At 38.0% G+C, this 25,193-nt stretch overlaps 1 protein-coding gene across 1 annotated transcript in view; it reads right to left on the reverse strand.

Moving 5' to 3' along the window:
• CPQ (carboxypeptidase Q) overlaps positions 1 to 25,193 on the reverse strand; it is a 397,534-nt gene that overhangs the window by 61,101 nt on the left and 311,240 nt on the right. The window contains exon 6 of the mRNA XM_003782559.3: positions 23,211 to 23,412. Coding sequence (XP_003782607.1) covers positions 23,211 to 23,412 — 202 coding nt within the window. The remainder of the gene's footprint in view (positions 1 to 23,210; positions 23,413 to 25,193) is intronic.

Genomic DNA, 25,193 nt, shown 5'->3' on the forward strand with positions numbered 1-25,193 from the left:
TTGCCTTAGCCTCCCGAGTAGCTGGGACTACAGCCCCCTGCCACAACGCCTGGCTATTTTGTTGTTGTCATTGCCGTTGTCATTGTAGTTTAGCAGGCCCAGGCTGGGATTGAACCTGCCAGCCTCAGTGTATGTGGCTGGTGCCTTACTCATTGAGCTATGGGCGCCGAGCCGAATCTTCTCGGTTTTTACTGACTACAAATTAAACAGATCTCTGGGATCCAGAGTTTATTCAGATTCTCTAGCAATAAAGCTGCTACTGTTACACCCAAAGGGGAGAAAGATCCTGTACTACCGTGTTTCCCTGAAAATAAGACCTACCCCCAAAATGAGCCCTAGAAGGATTTCTATGCATTTGTTAAATGTAAGCCCTACCCTATAATAAGACCTAGTGATGGGTGTGGCTATGCCCCGTATCATGCCTTTTGGCACGGAGTGGTAAGGAAGACTGGAATACCTTTTATCTGCCACAGCTCCTTTCTCTGAGCCGTTTGCACTTGTGCAGGTGCACCTGTGGTAACTGAGGTCACAGGCATCTTATTGCACACAGGGGAACAGCTAGGGAAAGGGAGTTCATGCATCACTAGCTCCAGCTCCACCAACAAGGTTGGCTCCCCCTGTCAGGTTCCAGAAGAAGATGACTTAACTGTATTTGAATAAATGTAGATTGTTGTATTATACTTAATAAAAATGAGACATCCCCTGAAAATAAGCCCTAGTGTGTCTTCTTGAGAAAAAATAAATATAGGGCAGTGTCTTATTTTCAGGGAAACACGGTAATAGCAGATGAAAAGGAACCAGCAGACTAACTGGTATCAGTAGAACTTGCCACTGCTGCCATCCGTTGGACGTTGATGGCAGGGAAGACTACAAACGTAATCCCAGATCATTAGAAGGGCTTCTAAACCTAGGCTTTTAGGAAGGAAGCACACACATAGTAAAGGCGATAGAAGCAATGGAACTTTCTTAATAGCAATGGATGCCCAGGCATTTTAACAGTGGTAATATAATACTTTTCTTTTTTTAAATAGAAGGGCCACCTAAAAAGCTATTTCAAGCACAGCTTAAAATTCCTCTTTTACAGCTAAGTTGCAGACAATCCATTTCTTTTCTTCCTGGACATGCAGTAGTTTTAGTCGAGCTATTCTTTTAAGCTACCTATGGTTAAAATTAATCAAATTTGATAAAAAATAATGGACACACCAGCCTACTACCTTAAAGTAGCATTTTTTAAAAGCGAGGCTGTAGGTTCTAAATGCAAAAATCTCCTGTAAACTAACAGGGCAACATAAGGGAGTGGGGGTCCCGGGGTAATACAGGTTCAGAGAGAGACATTAGCTTCAGCCACTCTAGCATTTAAATCTCAATTACTCTCATTTTCACTGTTGAAAGGGGTAAGTTTCCATCCTTCAACAACTCTATACCATTCGAAAACTCACAGTGAAATCACACACGCTGGTTTCTAAGAAGCCATTTTAGGTTACGTAGTCTATAATAAGGTAAGCAATTTATGTAAAATTTCTTTTTTAGAAAAGCCTCATTTGAAACTTGATTGCGCACGTAGAACCAAACAACACGTATTAAGTGAAGTCAGTGAACCTTTTCCCCAGTAGTCATTTTGAACACAGATGTTCAAAGTGTGCTACGAATGTATAAATCAAGGCCCAGAGTTATTTATAAAATTAAAATTCCTTCGATCAACGATGAAACATTTATATTTTTACCCCACTACCAGCGTGGCAACCAGTTTGGTGAAAATCAACTATATTTACTTGAAATGTATCCCATTGCTTTCATCACTACCATTTCTTCTTCACTATTAATATTTTTAGGGCAAATGCAAAGGATGAAATGGTGCAAAGAAGTATTTTCTCTTTTAAAATTCTATTCTGAAAAAATTGCTTCTTCTCCCTCCTGTTCCTTTGCTTTTGACCTCTCTTTGAATATAACTGAAAGTCACATATCCTTTGATAATAAAATATATTTCCAATATTATCTTAGAAACTATGCTTCTACATCACCAAAACAAAATAACTAGAAATATTTAAATTCTATCAAGTGCTCTAAAGGTATAACTTTTTTGAAACCGGATGCCATAAATAGGCATTTTAAACCCAGGCACAGACTATGAATATAACATATTCCCTGTTAGCAATAACCTTTTGTGTTTTTTAGTGAGCTCTTTTCAAATTAATCTTTCAACACTCATATTGAGAAATCCCAGTTCTTGTCAGTTCTCAAATTTAATGACAGCCTTTTGCATTTGTGATGTTGAGGATTAGAACGAGGTAATGAATGCACAAACTTGGCTAATTTAGTCTACCTTCAGTCCACAAAATTAATGCAACAGGATTCCTGGTGGAAAAGCTTTTAAAATTTAAAATTCTGTTTTGGATTTCTTAATTTACTATGCAAGATGTGATGCTAATTACCATCATAACAAAAAATTAAAACACAGAGAGGATCCTACCACTCTGTGGGGTGACTTGGGGGAAGAACTGCTCATTAGGAAGGGGGGGCAGGCAGTGGCCGGCATCCAGGAGAGGTGTGGGCAGCGAGGCAGCTGCCTGCCTGAGCGAGAAGCCACAGGCTGTATTGATGCCTCTTTGGTTTTCCACGGTGCAAGGCCATTCCTTCTGTCCCGTGTAATTTGCAGCCATTATTGTAGATCTTAGATGTGGAAAGGCTTGGCAGGTCACCTAATTCTCCAGCCCCTGAGTGCCCCTGTTAAATATTAATGAGCCGGTTGTCAGCAGGTGCCTGTGGAAGCCATGGTCATTTACCACCCCCTGGGGGCAAACAACATCAAAGGAGCCTTAAAACATAACTGTAAGTGGAAAAATAAATAATGAAAGAATGCAGTGTTCTAGACATTTGACTAATTGTCAGATAATGAGGTTCCTAAAAACTTCCATGGAAACTAAATGTCTCTAATGTTCGGGGATCAGTTGAAAGGACTCGGAAGCATACCTGGAGGTGGCTTTCTCTTCCTTGTGTAGAGAATTCTCAAAGTGGGCTCGTCTCATGCCAGAGACAGAGCACACTAACTTGAAGGAGTCTTGATTTAGGTACCATAAACTCAATTAATATAAGATAGCACACTTAATTAACTTAAGACAACATTCTTAGTTCTCCTCTAGTACAAAGTGGATTTGGAGGCACATTAAGTTAGCTACAAAGCAGAAACTAGAGGGAAGATCTAGCATTGTTTGAGACAGGGGATAATTTAGGCACACGTCCAGAAAAGTCAGCCCCCAGGTGGTGGGATGAGGTGGGGGTGTGTCAGGCTGCACTGATTGCAAAACCTACATGAACTATAAGAAGTCACCACTCTTTGTTGTTTTCAACATAATTTCCGGAATGTAAAAACATCAGAGAAGGAAAACAGGCAAACGGAGCTGGTTTTAGATCCATCCTGTACCGCATACTGCTTCGGTAACTCCTCCTAGCCAGTTTTAGCCTCAGTTTCCTCATCTGTAAAACAGAGAAGCAGGACCTACTCATGTGGGTAGGGGGAGTAGAGAAGATGATGTACTGGGCATCTTGTAGGTCTTCAATAAATATTAGTTTCCCTTTGCCCTCTGAGCCTTCTATTTAAATGTGTATTTCTAGAAGACAGACTATTTATGGATAAAGCAAAAATTTTATTACAGGTAAATTTACGTGGCTCTAAATGCAATCAAATTTTCAGGATATTTCTAACCCATTGAACAGTAGAGCAGGCTTTTAAAGTGCCAAGCAATTAAAATTGCTTCCTTCACATACCCTTGAAATTAATAGGAAACTCATGCAAAATTTAATGCTAGAGAAGAGACACTCTCAGGCATCCTGTTTTTCCCATTTGAAGGACTTGATACCCAGAAATTTAATAGCTTCCCCTTTTCTGTAGAATTATCAAGACCACCAAAGATGCTCCTTTTCAATAAACACCCAGACGTGTCCAACCTTTTTTCCCCCTCTGCCACTCATTGGAAAAATAAGAGTTGTCTTAGGCCACACATTAAAAACAACAACACTAAAGAAAAATGATTAGCAAAAAATAACAATGGTTCATGCATACTTTTCATGATATCTGACCTTCAGCCTGTGGCCTGCCAGCCTCAGGTTGGACATCCCTGCAAACAATTTGTGGGTCACTTCTTCTTTTCTCCAATATGATGGTAATTCATTTAGGATAGGTAAAGCATTATAACACACTTTGATATTTTAAAGATTAAGAAACACCATTAACCACCATGGATGGAACCATCATGGGCTTTAACCTCATTATCAACTTTTTTCTCTCCTATTTCCTTCAGTCATTAAATAACTCCTTTAAGTAGCTCTTCTGCTAGAATTCATTTAATTACTCCTAATATGAATAAGTGATACAATGTCCAAAAGCAGTACCTTTATTTTAAATGAAAATAAAAATGTTACTATGGTCATGCCTACCCAATATTAAGTATTTGGATGAAATGGGAAATGGTTAATATTCTGGATATTGTTAAATATCCCAGGTGTTAAAATTAGAGAGATGAAGTATCTGAATAGATGACTTATAAATTCTGCTCCACTTTCCTACATACTAGATGTTTCTGGAATAATATGGCTTAGGGAATGAAAAATGCCATACGCTTATTGGTCAGGAAGAAATCCAAAAGAAAGCAAGCAGGCTCCAGAGAGGGTCCCAGAGCTTTTAATTACATTTATTGTGTTAAGAAGTCTGACCCGAATTTTGACTGAAGAACATGATGATATGAAATCAGAACTAAACAGTATTCAAAAAACTGGAAAAAGTCCAAGAGAAGACAAGCATAGGCTATTAGAGCAAAAGAATTCATAAAAATATTAGAGTAGCACCTTACAAGAAAGGTTTGTAGAGGGGTAAGGAAAGTCTTTATGTTCATTTCCTGGAGTGGTTGGTTCTTCATTGGTGTACACACACACACACACACACCACACACACGATAATCAGGGAAACCAGAAAGGAATGACTAGCTCCTTTACAAAGCATATAAACACATTCTTGGGTAAAATTAAACTCCTGAGTTCTAGGACAGTTGAAAAGCACACACTTTGTAAACGTCCCTGAGGGCCTGTGAACTGGGACACAGGGAGACTCATGCCCTGATGTGAATGGCATTGTATGTGCCTCTGTAATTGTCCACAGATGTGGCATGCCAAAAGACGAGAAACACAGCTTCCACTTAACACACGCTTCCTGGTAACTGACAGAACTAGAGTCCTTGAAAAATGAATGTTTGATGAATGAGGCATCCTGCTTAATTGTGCTAAACTGTTTAGTTCAAATTTTCATAAATAGATTCAACAGTTAAGAAATGGGAAGCCTTTTCCTGATTCTCTCAAGAAAAAAATTAGGGAAGGGTAGGAAGGAAATGAAAGAGAGAAGTAAAAGAACATGTTGCCATGGGATACATGAACTGTATAAATCAGGCATTTATGTGGTATATTAGCAGAAATTGAAATAAAATTGGTTCCAAGGCTAGATGTTGAAAAAATTAAGAAAATACATTCCTTCACTTCTAAGATATTTTCAACAATTTGTTCCCTATATTTAAGTATGTTGAAGAACCCATTTTTGGAACAATTTAAAATCCATAGGTGATCTTTATTCATAAAATCATAGCTAATCCAACCGCCCTGAAACACCACTGTCAACTGTATGGACAATTTGCACTATTTCATCTCTTGCTCCTAAAAGTTCGTGAATAGACAACTCCTTTATTCAAAACACTACTGTTTTATATCATAAACAATTTTCACTTTTAGAAAAATAGAGGGTTTTCATTATAGAGTTTTAACATTAAAAGAGGCTTACTGAGGTAATTATCCCCTTTCCAGGTCAGAGAAGATGTATAGTGTATATATTTTTTCTTTTTTTTGATACATATGTAGTACTATTTTAATATCACTCTTTGGGAATGAGGCTCCTTGATAGTGGAGAAAACTCAGTGAGTCCATCACACATAATCTAGAACTTGATGTTGCCTGTGAGAGTCAGTCAGAGGCTATGTATTCTGTGTTCTACTCACATAATCCTTCCAGCAAATTTAACAACCCACGATCACTATATTAGTACTTTGGCTGAATAGGAGCTACACAGGGGTCTCAAGTTCTCAAGCCATTCTTTGAAATAAAGACCTAGCAATGTTATTAATATTTGACTTTTTTCTTTTTTGCTTCATTCTCATTGCACCCTGTGAGTCAGGTTGCTTTCCTAAAAAGGCCACTGAAACAGTATGTAGCAGGGGTGTTTAGAACGAATACCAGTAGTTCCATCGTTCTTTTTTTGTAACCATAAAGTAAGCACGCTAAAGACACAAAAGTTGGTGAATACTAGTAATACACAGCATCTTCAGCAATATTTCCTAGGATAGTCAAGTATACCCCCAGTCAACCTCTCTGCTGGGTCTAAATACATGAGAGCATGTTTATAGCAAGGCCATATATATATATATATTTAACATATAAGACTATCCAACCCCCTTGAAAAAGCACTATCAACTGTATAGAGTGCAATTGACTTTCAGAAATGCTATCACTTCCAAATACATTCAATCCTCACAATAGTCCTCTGAAATACTACTACCCTCATTTTACAGATCAGGGAAACAAAAGTCATTCAACTTCTCAGAGCTCTGAGAAGTAAAATAACTTGTCAAAAGCCCACTGCCATAAAGCAGTGGATCTGCTCCTCTTTCATGAGACCTGCTGCCTTTCTACTGCAAGTGTTAGGTAAGTGGCTACAACAACTCAAATGTTAAGGGGTGACTCTGGGCCTTCATGGTTGTTCTTCCTCACTGCCTTATATTTGGATAACATACACAGTAGAGTAGCTATAGAGATTGTGTCTATAAATAACAACTAACTCTGTTCACTTTGTATGGGTAAGGAGAGACTATGGGGTGGGAGGAGGAGGAGAGAACACTTCAGGTATTATCCAATGCAAACTGCTGGGAGTGTGGCGTAAGTTGACACAACTCTTCACCTGCCTATCCATCTAAGTGTCTCAGTGATAGAACAGAGGGACCATTGCTTCTGAGGCCTTACTGCTATCCTTCCTCATCTGTCAGTAGATGCTGGGATGGATGGCAGAGGTTTTATTTATCTTATATGTCTTAAATCAGGTCTCAACATAGAGGTGCTTATTATCTTCATCTGCTTATTATCTACCCATGCATCCCATGTTAATGACTAGACCCCCTGACTATAGGGATGGACATAAGAAGCAGGCTGGGCCACTGTGACTTTCCAAAATAAGTTATGCAGGATGAATTACTTGGCTTTTTGTGCTTAAGAGACTGTAGAGATATAAGCCTCGATCATGGATTTGCCTAAGAGGGCAGCTGGCTTGAAAGAATGAAGGTATCATGGAAAGAAAAGTTGAAATAAGCACCAGAGAGAGAACATAAATCCTAACAGTATTTGAATGCCCAAATCTGTGAGGCCACACCCAACTCCACCCTTCTTGTAGTTTGCTTAAATTCCCCATCTTTGCTTCAGGTCTTGAGTCGGATCTCTGTAACTCAGTACTGAAGGAACCTAGAGTAATACAGAAATCTTGCTTTAATAGGTAAAATAGTAATAGAGGCTCATCAAGCATTAATTTGGGGTCAAGCTTTTTACTTTGTCCATCTTCTTTTTTCTTTTACACAGTCTCATGAGGTAAATATTATTATTACTATTTTATTTAGGAAGAAATTGAGGTTCCAAGAGGTTAAGCAACTTTTCTAAAGTCACACAGCTATTACAGAAAGCAGTAGAGTTATATTTTGAATCCATTTCTACATGTTCTTTAATCTGTGCTCTTATTCTAAACTACATTACATCCCAGTGGCTCTCAAGTCTGCTGTTATGTGGTATAACACCTGGGGAGCTTCTGAAACTGGATGCACTCAGGTCCTATACCTAGGGCTTCCAAATTTGCACAAGTATAGTGGGTACCATTCACGTTAAATACAGCAGAGTTGTGCTCCAGGAGGCTGGATGGCCAGGGGGACGAATAGGTTCTCAGTAAATCATGCTCCCTGGATTTGTGCAACTGTTGCAGCCTTGCAGCCACACCAATTAAATTTTAGTCTTTGGGTGTAGGGCCTGTGCACTGATATATTTTTAAAAGCCCCTCAGGTAATTCTAAAGTACAGTCAAGGGTATGGTGCAGAACGATAACCTAAACACGTATCTTCGGTTTATATGGGCTTTGACTGGGTCTGTACTAGCACAAAATGAAACATTTAAGCCTATAGGGGCAATCAAAGTTAACCTTACTGCGAAGTGACAGTAATTATTAGGGTATCTCAGATAAAATCTTCTGTGAGGAACAGTGAGTCTAGAATCACTGACCCACCTAAACAGAGGATTTATTTCTGCACTGCACTTTGCAGTATAGTGCTAAAGGCATTAAAACAGTATCTGTGTGTAGTTTCATCCTATAAACATGGCATTGATAATAATTTAATAAACTATTTCTGCAAAAAATGTGGATTTTGTAAAGATGTATTCAGCAAACATTTTCTACTTAGGTTTAAAACTGAAATCCATACCCTATTTCTACCTAAGATTCTGTTCTCCCACCTGCTAGGAAACTATTCCAGCTATTACAATAAAGGGAGAAAAAGAATAAAGAGGAAAAGAGGGGTGGAGGTGGGGGTGGGGGGAGAAAGAGAGAGAGAGAAGTAAGAATACTGAGGATACACTTCTTACCTAGTCCTACCATAGGCAAAAGATCACTCAGGTTGCAAAATCCATAACTAATAGATTTCACAGAGCTCAGCCATGTTTGCTTTATACATTATGGAGTGGAAAGACAATTAAGATAGAAAATGTCATATTTTAAAACAAAGTTTAGTTATCATGAATTATGCAATCTTACATTTTCTTATAAAAATGGGATAATAGGGAGATTTAATTCACTAGGTTAAAAATACCTCTGAGAGAGATATATAAGAATTGCAGGTGAAGTGGTTATTTCTGAACTTTAATTCTGAACAAAGGGAAGATTTTAAGCTAATTAAATTAGCTAAACTAGGAGTCTATTATGTACAATTTAGCTATAACCTCTTTCTATGGTAAAAATTCCTTCCCTAATATGAACTCAACTTTAAAAAAAATCTCTTTAATTGTGATATTTTTCCTGTTATTTCCAATCCTATAATTATTAAAGTAATTAAATTGATAAGCATCTATTTTAGCAGAGCCATTACAAGAAATCAATGAAATGTCACACTACTTTAAGACTTGACTTGATTCAAAGGTTCAACAAGAAGATTGAGTATGTCCAATTAGAGTTAGCCTTCATTTGTTCACATCTGAGAATTCCAGTACAACCTCTGCCAATTCAGTGCCATGATTTGTGAGAATACTCTGGATCTCTCGACTGGGAGGTTTAATTTGGCAAAACTTCAAGTAGTGAAACATCAAAGAAAATGCATCTTTACTGAAAAATTGCTACAAGATTTGCAGTCAACTAGTGAGATCTGTGGACCCATGGAGGTAAGTCTTGTCTTGAGGTCCTCAAAAGAGGATGGAGATGTCCCAGTGCCCATGATGTTTAATTCCTGCTCAAACCCTCAGAATGTCTTTCCAATCCCAACTGCTATTCCAAGCAACATTTTCAGTTTCATCTCTACTTCTCTGTATTAAGCTAAACTTTGGCCCCACCAGACTATTTACTGTTTTAAGAATCCATTACCTACAGAATGTTGTTCATCCCCAACTTTTGACATGGAACACACTCCCTCTCCATCCAGCAGAATTCTATTATTTCTTGAAAATCAGGGAAAGTGCCACTTCTTTTGTGATGCCTCATCAATTTAATGCCTCTTTTGCCTGAACAAAGTTGCACTTTGTTCTTCCTCTGTCTCAGGTCTCCATTAACTCCTTAAGAATAAAGATTGTACCTTATCTGTGACACAGAGCAAAACAGAATTTATATGTTAATTTTGGCTTCTCCACTTACTGTCTTTGTGACTTTGGACAAAGAAAACTCCCTAAGCCCCACTTGCTTCATTTGAAAATTAGTTACAGAATAATGTATACTTCAAAATGGAATTATATGAGATAATGCATATAAGGCACTTATCGTAATACTTCACACAGAGTAGACATTCAATATAGGTTAAATTCTTCATACTGCTTCGTCTAATTTCTGTATTGTATTAACTAGGCATTTATTGAATGACTGAGTGAAACTGTGAGCCAGGTCTAAGAAGAAACAGCAGGTAATGATATGTCAAGGATCTAACTATGATACTCCAAGGTATTTACTAAAGAAAAACTAGAAATAAGTCTTTAAATATTTTACAGGTCCATAGTTTTGCATTTTAAAACAAATATAAGAAATTTGGAAATAATACCACATTTGGAGTAATATGTATTACAGATCAACAGAAATTTGAATATCTGTAATAGAATATACACATTAAAGACAAAAAGAACTAAACACTGTTCCATAATTACACTACTGGTGATTGTGCCAGTGAGGTTTTCTGAGACCAGTGTGTGTGCATTATGGGATAAAGTAAAAGAGTGATTATTTTGTTCCACTGAGAACCAAGATTTTTGGCAGAAGGCAAAGGAGATATAGATATAACATCAGTGAGATGTTAGCCCTGAACTTGAATTGGGAATATCATATAGTTAGCAATATCATTTCTCTTTAGAGCAGTGGTTCTCAACCTTCTTAATGCCCTGACCCTTTAATACAGTTCCTGTGGGTCATGACCCACAGGTTGAGAATCGCTGCTTTAGAGGAAAAAAAATACATATTTGTTAGTTCTGTTTGCTGAAAATACCTAAAAATAACAACCAATCCAGTAGCAACGAGCACACTTAGTGCTCAGACGTGGCTTCTAAATACTGTGATCTAATAAACAAAATTGGGCCCTTTGAAGAAATAGTTGATTTCAGATCTGGGGCAGGAAATGTATAAGAAAGGCTGGAATAATTTGTCATATTAGAAAGCTAGGACACTACATTTTCTTCTTAGAAATTTCAATGTAGTTTTATTTAATTTTACCTGATGAAGTCTTTCTTCTTATTTTTATCACTATTAAGTAAACCAAACAACAGTCAGTTTTCTATTGTGAATTCTGGGAGAGAAGGGGCTATATCTAATTTTCGTATCCTCTACAATTTATATGTAATATAGCTACCCATTGACTCAAGTGATACATAAGGAGTCAATTTGTAAAGCATTAATTGAAACTGATGAAAAATCAATTGCATAGAAAGGGGAACTCAGAAGAGCTAACTGTGAGACCCTGAAAGGGCAGACAGAGAAGTGGAACTTTCCTAGGCTATGTCATTAGAAGGCGTGGGAAATAGCAGATAGTGAAACTTAAGTCATAGTGTTTTATGGGTCATTATAGTGCAGAAAATGGAACAATACTAAAATGCCATCCTCTGATTCTCCAAAGGAATTGCTTTTAACCCTTTGGTACTCCCTCAACCTCCTGCTTCCCTCTGGGTGTTTTCACAGTGAGCGTCATACCTGAGTGTGGTCTAATATGCTCCCCCCCAACCTCTACCCCCTCCACCTGGCCTGGGCATTCGGGATTCCCACCCTGAAACACTGCTTTCATCATGTCTCTCCTGATAAAGACTTCTGATGACTTTGCATCAGCTATAAGAGTTTTCAAGCCAAAATTTATGGATCTTCTTCATCTAGTCCAGAGATACTAAACTGTTCTTGCCACCCACTGCTCTGTAAAGTGAACTGCTCAGTGAAGTCACATGCCTCACTGCTCCCCACAGGGAGTAACCATGACATAACACCTGCCACACTTGTGTTATTTCTCTCCTTGGGAATCTTCTCTACTTTACTCATTTTGTCCATTCTCATACAACGTATCTTTCAGTGTCTACCTCAAACTCCCCTCTTCCAGGTCTTCTGTCCTGTGAACTCCTGGTTATTCTGCACGTGTAATTTATCTTGGTACTATACCAAAAACTTTCCTTAACTGTTACTTGTGTTCATCTTTAAATCAATACAACTAATAAGTGAATGTTCATGGGATAACTTTTTTATGTGATAATAATGGGCATTGTGGGTATATAAGCAAGAATGAAATAGTCTCTTCATGTTCAATCCAGTTCAAGAGATAAAATACAAAGTATATTCACTTTAAAGTGTAAGTGTGTGAAAAAAAAGGAAATAAAATAAAGTGAAAGTGTGTGTTTTAAGTAATAGTTCAAGGCCACAATAGGAGAGGTGGTGCATGACTAACTGCTCAGACAGAAATGATGCCCTCTTCTCCTAGCTTGTAATCATCCTAGGAAGCATGAGTTAGGTTTGCTTTGGGCAAGATACTCAATGGCTTACGTTCTGCTGACACAGGCCTACTGCTAGGGGGAAGAGCAGAAGAAGCTGTTCTGATGAACAATTTCAGGAATGCATTACTGATGGGGATGTTATACACGCCTACCTAGCATATGGCAGTCAAGGAATATTAAAGCAAGAACTCCAACTCACCCAAGTTAAAGAATTAAGATGTGGGGCAGTGCCTGTGGCTCAAAGGAGTAAGGCGCTGGCCCCATATATCAGAGGTGGTGGGTTCAAACCCAGCCCTGGCCAAAAACTGCAAAAAAAAAAAAAAGAATTAAGAGGCACCATCCTCTATAATTCTTTGTATAACTGTTATCACTCTCTAATATGTTTCTCCATTCTTGATTTTTTTTTTAAATTTTAGTCTGAATCCTCCCACAATGTAAAGTCTATGAGAGCAGAGACCTGGTAAGTGTTCTTCAGGTTCTATCATCAATGTTTATTTTTATTTTATTTTATTTTTTATTAAATCATAAACACATTCATCATGTATACATTTATGGGGTACAATGTGCTGATTTCATATACAATTTGGAATGCTTATATCACCCTAGTTAATACATCCCTCACCTCATTTACTTAATTATTGTGCTAAGACATTTATACTCTATACTTAATAGATGCTACATGTACCCTTGCAATATGCACCATAGGTGTGGTCCCACCACTCACCCTCCCTCCATCTGACCCCCTCTCCCTTCCAATTCCCCTCCTCCTCCCTCCTTCATCCTGGGCCATAGTTGTGATCTATCTTCATATGAAAGTGTGAGTAATTATAAATTGATTTCATAATAGTACTGAGTACATTGGATACTTTTTCTTCCATTCTTGAGATACTTTACTAAGTAGGATATGTTACAGCTCCATCTATTTAAACATAAAAGAGGTAAAGTCTCCATCTTTTTAAAGGCTGCATAATATTCCATGGTATACATATACTACAATTTGTTAGCCCATTGATGAGTCGATGGGCACTTGGGCTTCTTCCATGACCTGGCTATTATGAATTGAGCTGCAATGAACAGTCTCTTGCAAATATCTTTGTTATAAAGTGATTTTTGGTCTTTTGGATATATACTTAGTAGAGGAATTACAGGATTGAACAGCGAGTCTACAAGTATTCTCCATACTTCTTTCCAAAAGGAATGTATTAGCTTGCATTCCCACCAACAGGGCAGAAGTGTTCCCTTTTCTCCACATCCATGCCAATATCTATAGTTTTGGGATTTTGTTATGTGGGCTACTCTTACTGGAGTTAGGTGCTCTCTCAAAGTGGTTTTGATTTGCATTTCTCTGATGATTAAAGATGATGAGCATTTTTTCATGTGTCTGTAGGCCATGTGCCTATCTTCTTCAGAGAAGCTTCTTTTCAAGTCTCTTGACCACAATGAAATGGGATTACATGTTCTTTTCTTATTAATATATATGCGTTCTCTGTGGTTCTGGTTATCAAACAGATATGTTTCTTTGTCAGAAACATAACCTGCAAATATCCTCTCCCACTCTGAAGGTTGTCTGCTTGCTTTACTTACTGTGCTCTTGGCTGTGCAGAAGCTTTTTAGTTTGATCAGATTTCAGTAATGAATTGTTGGTGTTGCTTCAATTGCCTGGGGGATCCTCCTCATAAAGTATTCTCCTAGGCCAATTTCTTCTAGTGTTTCCCCTGCACTCTCTCCAAGAATCTTTATAGTTTCATGTCTTAAGTTTAAATCTTTTATCCAGTGGGAGTCAATTATTGTTAATGGTGAAAGGTGTGGGTCCAATTTTAGTCTTCTATAAGTCGCCAGCCAGTTTACCCAGCACCATTTGTTAAATAGGCAATCTTTCCCCCAATTTATGTTTTTGATGGGCTTATCAAAGATCAAATGACAATAAGTGTCTGGGTTCATCTCTTGGTTCTCTATTCTGTTCCACACATCTACCTCTCTATTTTTGTGCCAGTACCATGCTGTTTTGATCACTATAGATTTATAGTATAGTTTGAAGTCTGGTAGCATGACTCCTCCTGATTTGTTTTTATTTCTGAGTAACGTCTTGGCTCTTCGATTTTTTTTAATGGTTCCATATAAAATGAAGTACTAATTTTTCCATATCTTTAAAGTATGACAGTGGTGGTTTGATAGAGATTGTGTTAAATTTGTGTATTGCATTGGGTAATATGGACATTTTAACAATGTTGATTCTTCCCACTCATGAGCATGGTAATGTTTTTCCATTTGTTAACATCTTCAGCTATTTCTTTTCTCAGAGTTTCATAGTTCTCTTTATAGAGACTTTTCACATCCTTCGTTCCCAAATATTTCATCTTCTTTGGCACTACTGTAAAAGGAATACAGTCCTTGACTGTTTTTTTCAGCTTGACTATTATTGGTATATATAAGAGCTACTGATTTGTGAGTGTTGATTTTGTATCCTGAGATGCTACTGTATTCCTTGATCACTTCTAAGAGTTTTGTGATTGTTTTCCAGGTATAAAATCAATCATCTGTGAAGAGTGAAAGTTTAATCTCCTCTGACCCTATCTGGATACCCTTGATTGCCTTCTCTTGCTTGATTGTGATGGCAAAGACTTCCATTACAATGTTAAAAAGCAGTGGAGACAATGGGCAACCTTACCTGGTTCTTGATCTGAGTGGAAATGTTTTCAATTTAATTCCATTCAATACATTATTGGCTGTGGGTTTGCTGTAGATGGCCTCTATTAGTTTAAGAAAAGTCCCTTCTATATCTATTTTCTTAAGTGTTCTGATCAAGAAAAGATGCTGGATATTGTCAAAAGTTTTTTCTGCATCTATTGAGAGAATCATATGGTCTTTGTTTATTATTTTGTTTATGTGATAGATTATATTTATAGATTTATGTATATTGAACCAACCTTGTCAACCTGGGATAAAACCCACTTGGTCATGGTGTATAATTTGTTCAATGTGTTCCTGGATTCTGTTTACTAGGATATTTTTGAATATTTTTGCATCTATGTTGATTAAAGATATTGGTCTATAATTTTCTTTTCTTGTTGGGTCTTTCTCTGGTTTAGGGATCAGGGTGATATTTGCTTCATAGAACGTGTTGGGAAGTATTCCTTCTTTTTCTATGTTTTGGAAAAGGTTAAATAATATAGGTACTTGTTCCTCTTCAAAGGTTTGGTAGAATTCTGATGTGAAGCCATCTGGTCTCAGATTCTTCTTTTTTAGGAGATTTCGTATAATTGATGCTATTTCAGTACTTGATATAGGTCTATTCAATATTCCCAATTCTTTCTTGCTAAGTCTAGAAGGTCGTGTGCTTTCAAGTATTGGTCAATTTCTTTCAGATTTTCATATTTCTGAGAATAGAGTTTTTTGTAGTATTCATTAAGGATTTTTTAAATTTCTGAGGTGTCTGTTGTTATTTTGCCTTTGTTATTTATGATTGATGATATTAGGGATTTTAATTTTCTCTTTTTGGTTAGGTTGAACAAAGGTTTATCAATTTTGTTGCATTTTTCAATGTTTAAACAGTGTCTGGTCATAGTAGGCACTCAAGACATGCTTGCTGGTTGAAGGAAACTTCTCCAGATATTTAAATGAGGGTACAAGGGCTATAGTTACAAATCACAGAATGTCCTTTTCATGTTCCCAGTGGAGTGAGGTCTGTTCACCATGGAGCATTGCTCTCTTCAGACATCACTGCACAGACTATTTTCACCATAAGCGAGGCATCTTTTAATTGGGGACAACAGGGGGCCTAGAACTGCCAGGGAGCTCTATTCCATCTGGTGATTGGAAAACATAGGAGTCCTGATCCAGAGGCTCAATTTAGTTTGTATTACTATTCCTACTTGTGCCCTGATTGTCTCCTTTTTTGGAATGTTTTAGAAGAAAAAGCCTTTGGAAATGTAGAAATGGAAAGTTTATATTTAGTTCTGCTTAATGCCACATGAGGTACTGGACAGAAATAAGAAGACGGAAAATATATAAAATTCTGAGTAGTTTGTATATTTTGTATTTTAACATGGTGTCTGAACTATTATAGAAAAGATGAAAGAAATTAAAATAGCTTCTTAAAAACAATTCAATATGTAAAGAAAGAGGATGATTCAATGAAGTACTATCATTATTAATCACAATAAGTGATTATAGTTATGTAGTGCATTACAGCTAATATGCCCGTCTCACATTATCTTACTATTTCTATAAACCTAGACCCTGGGTGGAGGGAGGGGGATTGGAGGGATCACTTCTGCGGTTTATCTTACAGGGGAACAAGTGAATCTTTCTAAGAGTAGAATGTGAACGTTTCAAAACAATAACTGAGAAAATGACATGAAGGTTGTGTTGACCGGTTTGATGGAAGTATTTCGGATTGCATGTGAAAACCCCACACTGTACCCCAGAAGTGCATTAATGTACATAGTTACCACTCAATAAAAAAACAAAAAACAAAAAACAAAACCTAGACCCTATTTCTTCAGCATTTGACTCACAAACATTTGGTGGAGGTTCAGGAACTTCTAGGTCCTGGGAATTCTGAGAAATTTACAAGTGATCACAGTGATAATAGCCAGGTAAATGCTAAGGTTAGAGGTGAACACAGTGCATTCTAGGAGCAAACCTAAGAGACACTCAGACTGTAGAACACTGGGGAAGCCTTGTGAAGGAGGAGAAGGAGGAGCTGAATCATAGGTAAGTAGGAATTAGCTGGTGGAAAAGACAGAGTAGGGGAGGTCTAGGGGCAAGGAAGTGCGAGAGCATGAGGGTGTGCCAGGAACTTCAGTTAAACCTGCATCACTGAGAGATGGATAGAAAGGAATGGAGGAGCATGGGAAGATGGGCTGCATACAAGCCAGGAGGTAGAATAAGAAGGGTCTTGACTCCCCTGCTAGGTAAACACTTTCATAATATAGAACATCCCAGGGAAATTGGGAGACACTAAAGGCTTCCAAGCAAGGAGCAGAGATGATGAGATATTGCAGCTACTCTTAATTGCTTACCCCATGGAAATCCTCAGGTTCTTTGTAAAGAATCCCAATTATTCTCACATGTCAGGAAGCTATGTTTTTAGTGGAAACTGGACCCCACCCTATGCCCAGGAGGTAAAATTAGATCAATATAAGCCAATCTTAGTTATTCCACCCCATCAATGCTGTATGATTTAGCCACTGGCATCTGTCACAACTGTGGCCAAAACTATTATGGAGGAATCTTTTTTAGGGATTCTGGAAAATATTTCCTCACTTTTGAAAAGGGATATAAACCAGGCATAGTGGTGGACACCTGCAGTCCCAGGTACTCAGGAGACTGAGGCAGGAGGATCTTCTTGAGCCTCAGAATTCTGGGCTGTGGTATGTCCTGCTGATTGGATGTATACTAAGTTTGAAATCAATATGGTAACCTCTTAGGAGCAAGGAACGATGCACCAGATTGCCTAAGGATGAGTGAACTGGGCCAGGTTGCCAACAGAGCAGGTAAAAACTCCCATGCTGATCACCAGAGGGATTGGGCCTATGAATAGCCACTGCACTCCAGCCTGGGCAACACTGTGAGCCTGTCTCTCTTATGATGGTGGGGGGAATATTAATCATGACATTTTTTTCTTCCACTATTGCACAATGTATGAGAATGCTTTTCTTGGAGCAAATGCAGCCATCTTGGGACCATGAAGGGACCAGCCTGAAGACAAAAGTCAATATACTGGGATGGAAATGTCAAAGATGTAAAGAACCAGGTCTTTGAATAAATTATAGACTCTGTAACCACCTACTCCAGACTTCTTTTTAAGTGAATTTTTTAAAGCTCCTTAATGAAATCCCCTTACTGTCATTCTCTTTTATTTTGTAAGCAAAAACATCCCAATTGATTTATTGATTTTCAATTTAGAAAGTTCATTCTGGAAGGGAAGCTGTGAGCCAACTAGATGGAAGGGGATTAAGAATGCAGGTCAGGGTATTAGTAGGAGGCTGCTGTAGAAGTCCTGATGAGACCGTGTCTATAGGGTGGAGAGGAGGAAATGGATTTAAGAAATAGGAGGAATTTGAAGTAAACAAGACTTGGCAACCATTTAGTTATATGTCCTGAGTAATTTTGAGGTTTTTGGATCATGGAGCCAGTCAATGAGTTAAGGGACAGAGAAGGAAGAGGAACATATGTGGGGCTTGGCAGAAATGATGACAAAAGGCTACCTTGCCCACTTTGCAGATGAAATAACCAAGTCTCAGTCACTAGTTTATAGTATGTGAGAATATATGCATCTTGTTTATCATTTTACTACCAATTCTTCAGGGCCATACAATAGTTGATTAATAAGGATGCTTAATAACAAATGAGTGATGCCTAGCACAATTACATTATTTGGCTGTATCATTAGAAGTTGTGAAGCAAGGACACACACTCAAGACCTCTAACTTTTTTTTAACACACTGCCTACCACAAGCCAACAACATCAAAAAAATGTTGACTCTCAGACTCTGAAGCAGAGGAGGAGATTCTTATTGACAGATACAGAATAAGAGTGGGCTCATTCCCTCAGATCAGCATAAGAGGGTATCTAAGTTTTTCCATTAATGTATACATTATGGAGGAGTTTCTAAAGAGAGCAGATGTTCAAGAAGCGTTCGTTTAGAGACATCTAAGGTCCCTGAATTATACTTCATAAGTGACATATTATACAGAATGAAACAGACTACTCTTATTCTAACCTAGAGCTTGTATTTGGAGAATTAGGCAAAAACTTAAAACTTCTCTGCTATCTGGAGTGAAAGAGACTAAGTAAATCCCTTTTAGATATCTTTAAGTCATTTCTTACATTGTTTTTGAAATTGTCAGGGAATAACTGTTCACCAGTTTGTGTGTGATAATCATTAAAGTACAAGAAGGTATTATTCAAAATATTCTTGTAATCTTTATTCCTTTATAAGAAATAATCCTATTGCTCTGGCCTTCTTAATACCCTTCTTTTAATACTTTCATATATTTTTTGTCTCTTTTCTTAGCACCCTTTATTTTCTCCATGCTCTTCAGCTGAGAGATTCAAAATCTTGTTGAGAAAATGATTACTTAAATGTTTTTGTTTCTTCTCTTAAATCAAATTCATAAGAATTTAAATGTTTTCTCAAATTAAACTAAGAGTGACGGAGGAGGCAAAGCAGTACAAAACACTGACCCTAACCTCAAAGAACTAATCCCTGGGTATAGGAGACAGGATGCACATAAGCACCTAATAATAAAAGAATAATACATGGGGTATAAATCAAGTGTCTGTTTGTCGGATAAAGAATCAAAATGCTTTGGAAACTTATAAAAGCATTAGAGTACCACAGACTAAGAGAGAATTCATGAATGCCAACGAATACAGAATCTGCCTTTAAGGCATCTAAGATTTGGATGGGAAGAATAGGAGTATGGAAGGACAAAATGGGAGGGGGCTGGAGTATAAAGAACTACAGCAGAGGGTTTATGTGGAAAGGACATCCAAGATACTTATTTTCCCACCAAAGCCTTATATTTATGTTGATAGGCATCCTATCCAATATGGATATTATACAGGTGGGTGAAGGATATCATCTCTCTTCTCCCAAACATGGTGATTTCATCAATTGACCTATTTGCCTTCTATAATTAATGAAAATGATGTCGACTTTTAATTCTATCTTTATTCTTAATTAGTATTTTGGTATTCAAATTTTAAAAAATTTGATATTAAAAAATTGGGGTTTAGTCATCAGATGGTTACCTCATAGTATTAATAGATCTAGACTATGACAAGAACTCCATAGATGTTTATTGAATCAATGGAAGAAAGAAAAAGAAAACAAAGAATGGATGGAGTTTGGAAATGTTATTTCTTGCTAATTTTCCAAAAGTTAGGGGAGCAGCTATTAATAATAACTTAATTGGTATTTGGAATCTAATAATTAGTATTAGGTTTAAGTTATTATGATTTGCCACACAACTGGTATATTTTATTTTCTTTTTCAGGTCAATATGGTTATTCATCTATTTATAAAGTTCTTGAAATTTTCAACAGACCACCACTGTTTGAACATAACCAGTTCCAATGTTTCTTCTAGGAGTAGTACAAATTTGAAATATCAAAAGATAGCTCAAAGGTAATAAAGTGAAAACAGCAGTAATTTAGTTCCATCTTACAACAGTCTAAAGGAAATAATTCCGGCAACATTCATGGTAGTCTAAACGATCTACTGACTTTATGTAAACCTTTCTGATCTAAAGAGGTAAAGGGGGAGGGGAACAAAGAATGTGAGAAGAAATAAGTAGTTATATACAATAACAAACTCCTTTCTCCCAGGGGTAAATTATTCTGGAGCAGGAATGAACTGAAATCCTTTGCATAAGCAAGAGCTGAGTAAGATAAACATCTCAGACATTGCCAGAGATTTGGAAGACCATCTCAGCATTCCAGGCTCCCTGCATTGTTGCATATTGTGGGAAAAGGGCCACCAGCCTTGAAGCCAAAATGGCCCATGTCAGGGTGACTTCTACCCTCAGAGCAGTATAATCCTGGGCAAATCATTTAACCCTTCTGAGTCTGTTTCTTCATCTCAAAATAGGGATGCTCATACCTACTTCACAGGATGGTTGCACAGATAAAACAATATAATGTCCACAAAAGCTCAACTGATTACTTCATAAATAGCAGGAGTTCAATGAGTTGTAACTCTTATTAATTCTTAAGCAAACAGAAGGGGCTAATTTCTCAACTCCAGCCTGTTTGGTAGAAATCAAATATGACCTCTCCTTATTGTATAGCAAAGAGGAAAAAGGTGCCCTTACCTCAGGTGAAAAGAATCAATCAATTTGCTCATACTAAACACCATTCTTATGAGATATGCACATAGCTAGGAATAAAGCTAGAGCCAAGTGTCAATCATCAAACACAACAAGAGCAGGAAATACCCGAGGGTAGGAGGTATAAGCTTTTTGTCCCACTTCTGTGTTAGGTTTCAGCTCCTTCTCACCTCCCCTTTGAGTACTCCAGGTTCCTCTCTGACTCCCCCCCAATCTAGCAGTCTTTTCCTCACAGCTGCTACCTGAAAGCTTACTTAGGGTTTCTCAAATTTTAAGAAGTTCCTGTTGAAAAATTTAAGGCTCAGGAAAAATTAAATAAATTCTTTGTACAATGTAAAGGGAAAACTCTCTCCCCTGTACTTAGATCATGTTTATCAATGATGCATATGAAGAGACTTGGGGCTATCCAGGAGATGTACAGCATTATGAGTAGAAATGTTGCTTTAAAAGAATTTGAAAATATGGTTAAAATATGCACGGAACAAATGAAGATAATTTGGGTTTTTGTATTAGAATAAAGAAAAACTCCTAGTGTAGTTATGAAAGAGTATATACTTTAAGACTTAAAGCATGACTTAAAATCTATAATATCTCAACCACACATGTTGTGCATCTTACAAGGGTACATGTGAAACTTACTAAATGTAGAATATAAATGTCTTAACATAATAACTAAGAAAATGCCATGAAAGCTATGTTAACCAGTTTGATGAAACTATTTCAATTATATATAAAACCAGCACATTGTACCCCATGACTGCATTAATGTACACAGCGATGATTCAATAAAAAAAAATCTATATCTTGGCTCAGTGCCCGTACCACAGTGGTTACGGCACCAGCCACATACATCATGGGAGCCGGGTTCGAACCCTGCCCAGGTCAGCTAAACAACAATTACCACTGCAACAAAAAATACGTGGCCGTTGTGGCAGGTGCCTGTCCCAGCTACGTGGAAGGCTGAGGCAAGAGAATCCCTTAAGCTGAAGAGTTTGAGGTTGTTGTGAGCTGTGATGCCACAGCACTCTATCAAGGGCAACACAGTGAGACTCTGTCTCAAAAAAAAATCTATAATATCTCAGGAATAAGCATTTTAAAAATCTTAAATCCATGTAACATGCTGTTGGAAAATCTATTTTGAAGTCTAGAAAAAAAGCTGAAGTACAGTGTGTCTAGAGACACTGTTTTGTATGTATGATGCATTTTGTAATGGAGAAATAGTTCTTAAAGCTGTTCAAAGGCTGACCTTTCTTATCTATATGACACAAATAAAGAGCAATTTGCAGATAAATCCTTTAACTTGTTTTTGTTTTTGATCATGGATATAATTGCAGGAACAACCTTGGGTCACACATTTGTAATATCAATAACACTTTTCTGTGGCCAGTCTTAGGCAACTTTGTGAAGTAGTTTAACTTTGTCTTTAAGACTGTTCTAGCATCTGTCCTGGAAGCTCCCAACGCCTTCTCCCATTTCATAATTTCATCCCTGTCCCCAGGGGCTTAGGATTTTTCTTCTGAATATTCACATGGTAAGTCACTGATTAGCGTTAGTTTATGTTCAACCTCTTCACAGGAGTCTTTGCATTAAGGAAAAACATGATTACTAAGAAGTAATCCAACCTCAAAGAAGAAACTTCTAATGGTAAAATTTCAGATGCCACAGTAGTTGAATAGAGAATTATTTGGATCATGAAGATTCCCCATCACAGGACAAGAACTAGAAGAATATTAATAGCCATATTACCTTCTGCTCCATTTCTTAAATTTTGGTTGTGAGATCGCTTGTGCTACAATCACCAGAGATTGGTGATTGAAAAATAAAACAACAGATTTCTAGGCCCAGTTCCAGAATCACTAAATAAGAATCTCAGGGAGTGAAAAGCTTATAATTCAGAAACAAAAGACAGATGGGTAAACAGACATAGGTACTAGTATCCCAATTTTGAAAATCATCAGATTAGCCTTGTTGACAAAAGCTTAAGGTTTCCACAGATTAACTGGCCCACCAGTATCTGTTGTGCCATATTAGAACAGGAATTTTATTTTAAATAGTAGCAGTGTGTAAGGAACAGCAATTTCATCTTTTGATCTTACCAGGCACACCGGCTTGGATCCAGAAGTTAATGTCTTCCCCTTCTCCTTTGGTAAAGACCTGCGTGATATTAAGGGGCCGCAGCAGGCTCATGACCTCTTCCATGATGGACCTGGCCTTGTCACTGCCAGTGAACTGCAGCCCAGTAGGTAAGTAGGTTCCAGCATCAGACTCCATCACTAGGCTGTACTGGGAAATATTTACCTAAACAAAGGAGGAAAATGTTTGGTTCATGTCTGTTGTTCTGTGCTTTCTCTCTGAGAACTATCAAAACACACTAACCAAATACTATCCCTCCTTAAAGTTGTTGCTGAAATACGTGTTGCTTTCCCTGACTTAGGGTCTGTCTGGCCTACATACTAGCCAGCTGTTCTGAGATGCACAATTACTCAGCTTGGGATTTGCCAAACTCAAGGATTCAAGAAGTAGAAACTGTAGGAGACCCTGCACCAAGCTTGTGAAAGCGGCCACTGGTTCTTGAGGGAGGCCCTGGGAGCGAGACATTTTCTAGCCGGCGTGGAGATGTTCGGCTGCCCAGAGACAAGCCCTCAAGCAGCTGCATGAGATAATGAGGTAAGATGGGTAGCTCATTGGACATTCGTGGTGCAGCAGGGTCGGAGTCGAGCTCATGGGGAAAGAGCACGTAGTGATCATTAAACACATGGCTCTTGTGCGTAGGCCCCCACACCTGTTGTATAATGGTTGCATAAAAGGCCACGGGAGCGGTTGCTCAGGGCTCTCCCTGGAGATATGGGAGGTGCACCTCTTGCAGGCATTTGTACCTTCAATCCGTGGTCCTGGCTATTTTATTTGCACAGCGACGGGGTGCCCACAGCGGGCACTGACAAGAAACATAATGAAGGGAAATGTAAAGCCCCTTATTAAAGTTGTTCAATTATTTCTACTAGCAATAACATTCTTTCAGCCCATTTTCTGATGTGTCTACTGTGTACTAATAAACAATTCCTCCTATGTGGCAAAGATCTCCAGATAATGTTAGCCATGCCCAGACCAAAAACAACAACAACAACAACAACAAAAGCATGCTCTGTGAACTTATTTCTTTGCGCTTCTTCCCTCTAAATAGATATTCTATCTTACTGGAATTGTGAGCTCTGCCAAAGCTTAAAGGCATCAAACTGACAGGTTTGTCTTGGGTTTCTGATTTTGTAGCTGTTCCATCTGTTGAATCCCCAGGGCAGGGGGTAATAGAAGAAGACATGAAACACGGCACTCCCTGGTGTAAAAGCACAGCACTCTAATCTCAGGCAACTCTGGCAGGCTACTAGTTTGTAAACTCTTTCCAAATAAAGTCGGGTAAGAATGCATGCGGTGATTTCGTGTAGCCAATATTGTCACTGCAAGAGCTTTGAAAATAAAAGGCTCTCGACAGGTTGCATAGTTACATTGCTACCCAGCCCTACAACTTACAAGTTTAAGGCCCTCAAACTAGCCAGGCCGTCTGTCTCTCAGAATCTATCCACTTCTGCAAGACCTTGACCACCACTTTGGCCGAGTTATTCCCAAGCTATGCTTGGACGGCACTGCTCCTCATTTCTCATCATTCCCCTTGTAAAAATTAATAGTAACATTTGTACAGTACTCCCAGAGACCTTTCATATTTGTAACAGAGAGCTTTCATATTTGCAATAATCTTTGGTGTTCTTCAACAACCCATAAAACAGACAAAACAGCTTTATTGGTTTTTTTTTTCTTTTTTTTGAGACAGAGTCTCAAACTGTTGCCCTGGATAGACTGCCGTGGCATCATAGCTCACAGGACCCTCCAACTCTTTGGGCTCAAGCAATTCTCTTGCCTCAGTTTTTCTATTTCTAGTATAGATGGTGTCTTTTTTTTCCCCTCAGGTTAGTCTCATGAACTCAAGCTATCCACCTGCCTCAGTCTCCTAGAGTGCTAGGATTACAGGCATGAATCACCATGCCCAGCCAAAACAGCTTTATTGTTGATGCTACTTTATAGGAAAG

The sequence above is a fragment of the Otolemur garnettii genome, unplaced genomic scaffold (genome assembly GCF_000181295.1).
Source record: "Otolemur garnettii isolate 467f Iridium unplaced genomic scaffold, OtoGar3 scaffold00004, whole genome shotgun sequence".
Taxonomy (NCBI): domain Eukaryota; kingdom Metazoa; phylum Chordata; class Mammalia; order Primates; family Galagidae; genus Otolemur; species Otolemur garnettii.